The following is a 6,387-nucleotide window of genomic DNA, read 5'->3' on the forward strand; positions in this document are numbered from 1 at the left end:
ACGCCTATCTATTTAATTGTGCTTATATTTAGCTTTTTGTGGGAGCTCTCTTACAGGTAGTTGTAACGGCTATAAATAACGGAGCGCGAGAATGCCGACTTTTAAACTGGTTGGTTGGACACGAGCGACGCCCAACAAAAATATGTTTACGCTAAACGTCATCTGCGCGAGTCAATTTGTTATGCCATTAGTCAGCCATCCGTTGTAACAAATTGAATATTCTATTATACGCATCTGCTGTGTTTATATTTTTAGCAATGAGTTGTATTTTACAAATTGTCTAATGCTTAGTTAAAACTAACGTAAATAATTGACACGCTATATAAAAGCAAACATTTTTTATTATTAAGTAAATTGAAACATACATGAACAATATTAAGAGTTTTAAACGCGATCAACATTCGAAACCATTTCGAACCATTGCCGAAGGGCATCGCTTAAAACATGCGGTAATGTATTAATGTCCCGAAGGATAATATAAAACGGGAAAGGGAAGGTATCCATGTAAGACTTGAGTTCCATCTTGGCACCTTGGAACACAGCCTTTCTAATATCCAGAATACTGCTTTTGTTCTCCGGATTATCAATAATAACAAATATCATGAAAATGTTATCCAGTTTGGCACGTCGCACTGCTTGCTGAACGTATGTTTCACCTTCTGAGAAAATACCTCGGCCATCACTAACGATAATCAATAATTTGGCTAAAAGAGAAGCAACATTTGAATGTGCGGAGTTCAACATGGCGGTTGCAAAGTCAACTAATTTAGCAACGCATGTTTTTTGTTGGTCAAACTGGAACTGTTGCAATAAACTGCTACCAGATTTTTCTGTAAATGTGTCCGTTAATTTATGCAACACTTTTGGATTTTCCCCAAAACTCATAATAGAAAGTTGCCCACTTTCTAAAAGTGTTAACGCTTTGGATATAAGCGCAACACTTTCAAATGCGAGTTCTTTGGAATGATTGTCAGCCATGCTTGAGGAATCATCAATAGCAAGTACGATTTGATATTCACGTTTTGAAGGTTTCGTACGTCGCAGCCATATTTTGTCCTTGCGGAACTGTGATGCAATGTACGGAATGACTTTGCGCATGTTTATGCGACGCCCGGTGCGGAAATCACCTTTAAGACGCGATGCCTGCGTTGGTTCTAAAACTAAACGCAATTGTTCAGATAATTCTTGAGCTAGGGATGATGTGAGAGCAGAAATTTTCTCCCAGGCTTGTTCTGCTTCTGCACTATTAGGAGCCTGTCAACAGAATGAAGAAAAATGATTAAAAATAAAAGAAATAAAGTATTAAAGTGATAAATTGCGTACCGAGTGCCAGACTGAGAGCTGATGCTCCACTTCAATCCTTAATTGGTTCATGTCCTGTACTGAAAGAGCCTTTGGTGTCTCATTAGCTAAATATTGCGTGTGATAAGTGCTTTCGGCGCTTCTTGAAACAGTGTGGGTTTCAACCACGTCGCCTTCGACCTCCATTTCGGTCATTTCTTCCAAAATATCACCTAAAATGATTAAACATTTATATAAAAACAAAGAAAAGTCAATATGAGATATTTACCTTGTGCTTTTTGTTGTTCAAGCTTTTGTTTCTTTTCATTTTCAATTTTTTCCGCTTTTGTTTTATCAATTTTACTAATATCTTCTTCTTCATTTTGATCATTATTATCTTCTGGTAGTTTATCTTGGGATTCTGTTGCTTCTTCTGAATTCTCATTTTCTTCTTTGTTTGGAACTTGTTGTTCTTTAAGCTTCTCAGCTTGTTCCTGTGTGACAGCATCCATTACTTGTGTACTAGATTCTTTGGCTTCTTTAATGTGTTTGTACATTTCTGCATCTAAATCTTCAGGATTTTCCTCTTCTGCGTCATCGTCCTGTTGCTCGTTGTTTTTAGAATCAATTGTCTTCATCTTTTTCTTGACTTGTTGGGTATTATCACCCAAACAACGGTCTGAGTCTGTCTCACCAGGTCGATTGCGTTTCTTTTCTTCAATTTCTTGTTGTTTATTTTGTGAATTTTGTTGAGCGTTAGCTTCACCCTTATGACCAGTCTTACTTTTCTCCATTTGTGATTGCCCCACTCCTTCTTTATCAGGATTATCCTCTTGACATGTATCTTCAGCGGTAGGAGCTGCTTTCTGCTGTTCAGATGGATTCATCTCTACATTATCAGCTGCTGTCGCCTCGTCAACATCCATAGCTTGTGCGGTATTATCCTGGCTTTGTGTTTGATCATACACTGATTCTTCGTTGTTTTTCTCTGCTTCTTCATCGTCTTTGTTGTCAACTTCCGTGTCTTTCTTTATGTTGTCGTCGTTATCTTCGCCTTCTGGATTTTCCTCAGTGTCTTGTGTTTCCATATCTTTTTGCTCATCCTTGTTGGTTTCTTCTCCTTCGTCGTCAGATGAATCTTGAGGATTCTTCTTATCATCTTCAACGTTTGGTGTGTCATCGCATTTTTATCATCAGGAATGTCGTCAGGCATCTGTTCTTTCATAGCATCAATATCGAAAGGATTTTCTTCTCCTTGTTCCTCCTGTTCCCCGTCACTATCTAGTTGAAGATCATCTGGAAGGTCCATCGCTTCCGGTTCAGGCAATTCAGGTTGATTACCGTGATAAGGATCATTTTGCTCATCATCCAATTCCGGTTCTTCCATTTCGTTGATCTCCTTTTGTTTTTGTTCCCTTTCTTCCTTACCCTTGTCATCATTTTCTTCAGGACCTTGAGATGTTTGGTCATCCTTTGCTTTCATCTCCTGCTCACCAACTTTCTCACCAGAATCACCTTTTTCCTCTTCCTTTCCTTCCCCGTTTTCATCTTCTGGTGGTTCTTCATCATCGGAACCCCAAATTTGTTTGTCTAACTGATCAGCACCCTTATCAGTATCTCCCATTTGCTCATCGGCATCTGAGTCTCATCATCATCATCATCACTGTTTTCTTCATCTTCAGGCTTCTTTTCAACATCCTGCAATTTACTATCAAAATCTTCACTCATTTCAATACCCTTCTCCTCCTCTTTGCAGTCTTTATCTTCTTCCTTTTGCTTTTCTTGTCCAGCTGGTTGTGCATCCTCCAATTGATCTTCAGATTCAATTTTATCAGATACGTCACGTTCTCCTTCACCATCACCCAAACCCATTCCGCTAGTAACCTTCGATTCGCCTTCTTTCATTTCAGATTCTAAATCAGGTGGGACACAAAAACCTTTCGTGGCCAAATCAATGAAAATATTTAAAAGCACCGACGCCATTTTGTAGGAGACTCTTAAGGAACTGACCTGTTGAGTTATCAAAAATTGAAATAATCTGACAAGTTGATCCAGAAACGGTGATATCAGTCCTAATGCATCTTGATAATCTGTTTTTCCAGTTAAATTAGCACTGCATACAGTCTCCAACACAACGTTTAGTTTTTTACAAATCTTAGGAATGTTAAGGTAACCAATTTCTTTGCACAGTTCTTCAATAACCAAAGCGCTCAGTTGATTATCCTGCAATTCCTCTGTCTGTTCTCCTTCTTGTGGGACATTCATATTCTTATTAACATACTTCTCAGCTATATTTTGTATACTGAAAAGTGTAGCTTCAACCGTTTTCCTAATATTTCTTTTAAAACTATTAATATCCTTTAATTCTTTCGATGGAGAATCATTAGTTGAGTGCAAAGAAATCCTTGCATCTTCAATCTCTTCAACTAAAGTCCTTAATGAAGAAACCATTTCAATATTATCAAACTTTCTCGTAAAATCTTTCAAACTCTCAGTTATAGTGTTTAATGAAGAATCTATTACTTCAAACTTATCAAACGCAATAAATTTAACGTGAACTCCTGGTGATATTGTAGTTGGAATGAAAAACACCGATGAAGCTTGATGTAAAGTGTTCAACACATTCTCAACATTTTTAAGTGCCACTGCTAGAATATCACTTAAACTCTGCCAATGAGAATCATATTTATTATCAATAAACTTCGAATTCTGCAGGATTGGTAATTCCATTTTATCGTCGTTTATATCTTCTTCTGGTACAGCAGATAAAATCAATTTCATCTCGTTTATTGCATGAACTGTGTTAACTAGCACCGAGTTCAAATCATCAACTTTCTGTTTATAGATGAAAAGTTTCCCTTGTGATAACTGTTCAACCATCATTTGAATATGGCGGATGTAATAAAGTTGATTCGCAGAATCAATCAGTTTTCGTTTTGTTCTGATGATATCTTCATAAGATGTAGTGAAAATCCTTTGCAACGTTCAATATTCTGCATACCTAAATCTTTAGCAGGGGCTTTTAGATTGTTTTCTAAAATTTCTAAACGCATGAATGCTTTTCTATTGTAAATTTCAACAGATTCCCATGCTTGTAATAACTGTACATCAATTTCACTCCTTTGTAAATGTCCTAATAAAGCTGTCAAATCCAATGGTTTAATTGTATAATCAGAATCAACGTTATCCTGTTTACTTTCAACGATTCCCTTTCGGAATGACAGTCCAATTTTTGCAAGTGCTTTAAACAAATCACTCAAAGCACGTTGTTTCTGTTGCAGGTGACCCTTTGCTTGAGCTACCTGCTTTTCCTTCACTAAAGTCTTATCCACTTCTAATCCTTGCAGATGTTTACTGGTCATTATTACCTGTGCAATGAAATAATCCAAATCTCTAATCAAATGTGGATATTTACACAAATTAATCACATTGGAACATAAACTCTTCATCTTGTTATAGAAACTAGAAGCGTTGTTCATAATGGCAGAGTCAATTCCAATCAAAGGTTTAATTATAAGTTTACTAATGTAATTATCCACGACCGTAGTGTAATAATTCTTAGATGCGATGCTTTGTCCCATTGAAAGAGACTTGCGTTTATCATCTTTATCATCATCTTCTTTACAAGATTTATTCTCATAAGAAGTATTGGTGTTTGTCATGAATTGATTCGCAGGTTGTTTCATTGCTGCCTCAAACTCCCGCATGTATTTATGAATAATCTTGTGTGTCTTATCCAGAGTTTCCTTTAGTGCCCAGTAAGAAATGTCTTTCCATCTGACAATCTTCACATAATCCTTTAGTTTCTTTTCAATTGGTGTTCTTAATGTACGCATTTGCTGTGTGATACATTAGGAATAAACTGTTCGTAATATTTATATAAATTCCATAAAATGCTAACGAAGAAATCTCTTTCTACGCACGGTTTTAAATAAGTCGCATGACAATGGAATGCTAATAATAAACGCACACGAATTGAAAATTCAGCGATGTTTGATTGTAGAATAAACTTCTGTAATGATGACACTAATTCAGGCACATCAAATGCTTTGTCATAGATATATTCACGCATAACATCATATAAATAAAACCAATACTTGTATGTAGACGACACCATCTTGTCGTAAACATTATCTAAAGAAGACTTCCAATTAGTCATCTCAAGTTTTCTCCATGTGATGATTTGTTGACTTATAGGCAGGAAATGCATGGCTAAAGACACTCCTGAATGTGCATTTTCTTCCCATTCATGACATTTAGTCAACAATATATCCAAACCAGTGAGAAACCGTGGCAAAGGACTTGTTATATCAAAGTTCAAGATGCGTTTGATGATTGTCATAATGGCTTTCAACGTTGGATGCTCCGGCCATTGATCCAACAATTCATTAATTTGTATTTCAAGATCTTTGAGTAAATGGAAACATAATTTTACTTCCTCCACATTAGAATGTTTATAAAAGTTGTATTTTTTAGGTGTTTCATTGATGAAAGCATCAGCATTACCAAATTTATTTGCCACGGCAAGTAAAATACTAAGGGTACCAATCAAGTCACGATCCAAAGTGTAACTTAAACATTCCACGTTTTTCTTTAGAATTAGTTTTAGGAGTTTAAATTTATGAAGCAGAGCAAACTCGTTACTTGCAACAATCGGAGACTTTGATTTTGGATTGAGCCATTCAGTTTTTGTGAAAGCCAACATAAAATCAGTATGAATCCGCGAAATATATTCAATGTCTTCCTGTTTAATGGCGCCGGCATATTCATCGACATGCTCTTGTTCCTCGGGTTCATCACCCAAATCTTTAGCAAGGAATTCATTAAAATCTGCGTCGTGATAAGACGGAAATAATGATTGAAATTCAATTGCGGCTTGTTCATCTTCGGTTTTATCATCGCATTTTGTTCTGTTGGTAAAAATTAAAACATTTTCAACAAAAAATTAAAAATAAATAAAAACACTGGTAAATTGCTTAGAATAAAGTTTATAAAATGAATGTACTTACTTAATCTTGTAGAGAGACTCCTCCTCGTTCTTCTTAATCTCGACATCGATTTGTTGCTGCTTCCACGCGTCGACAAACTTCTCCACGAGGCGATTAT

At 36.2% G+C, this 6,387-nt stretch overlaps 1 protein-coding gene across 1 annotated transcript; it reads right to left on the minus strand.

Annotated features, from left to right (window-relative positions):
- Positions 1-323: 323 nt before the first annotated feature.
- LOC135802942 (midasin) lies at positions 324-6,382 on the minus strand (the record flags this gene model as incomplete). The annotated part of the gene is given in 8 exon segments (XM_065316555.1): positions 324-1,254; positions 1,324-1,514; positions 1,571-2,462; positions 2,465-2,922; positions 2,925-4,229; positions 4,232-5,126; positions 5,129-6,191; positions 6,291-6,382. Coding segments are annotated over 8 exon segments (5,766 nt in total), but the record flags the coding sequence as incomplete, so codon positions are not given.
- Between the last annotated feature and the right edge of the window lie 5 nt (positions 6,383-6,387).

The sequence above is a fragment of the Atheta coriaria genome, unplaced genomic scaffold (assembly GCF_025399875.1).
Source record: "Atheta coriaria isolate IRGN ID8LTWV9N9 unplaced genomic scaffold, Caltech_Dcor_3.1 contig_40_pilon, whole genome shotgun sequence".
NCBI classification, from domain to species: Eukaryota; Metazoa; Arthropoda; class Insecta; order Coleoptera; family Staphylinidae; genus Dalotia; species Dalotia coriaria.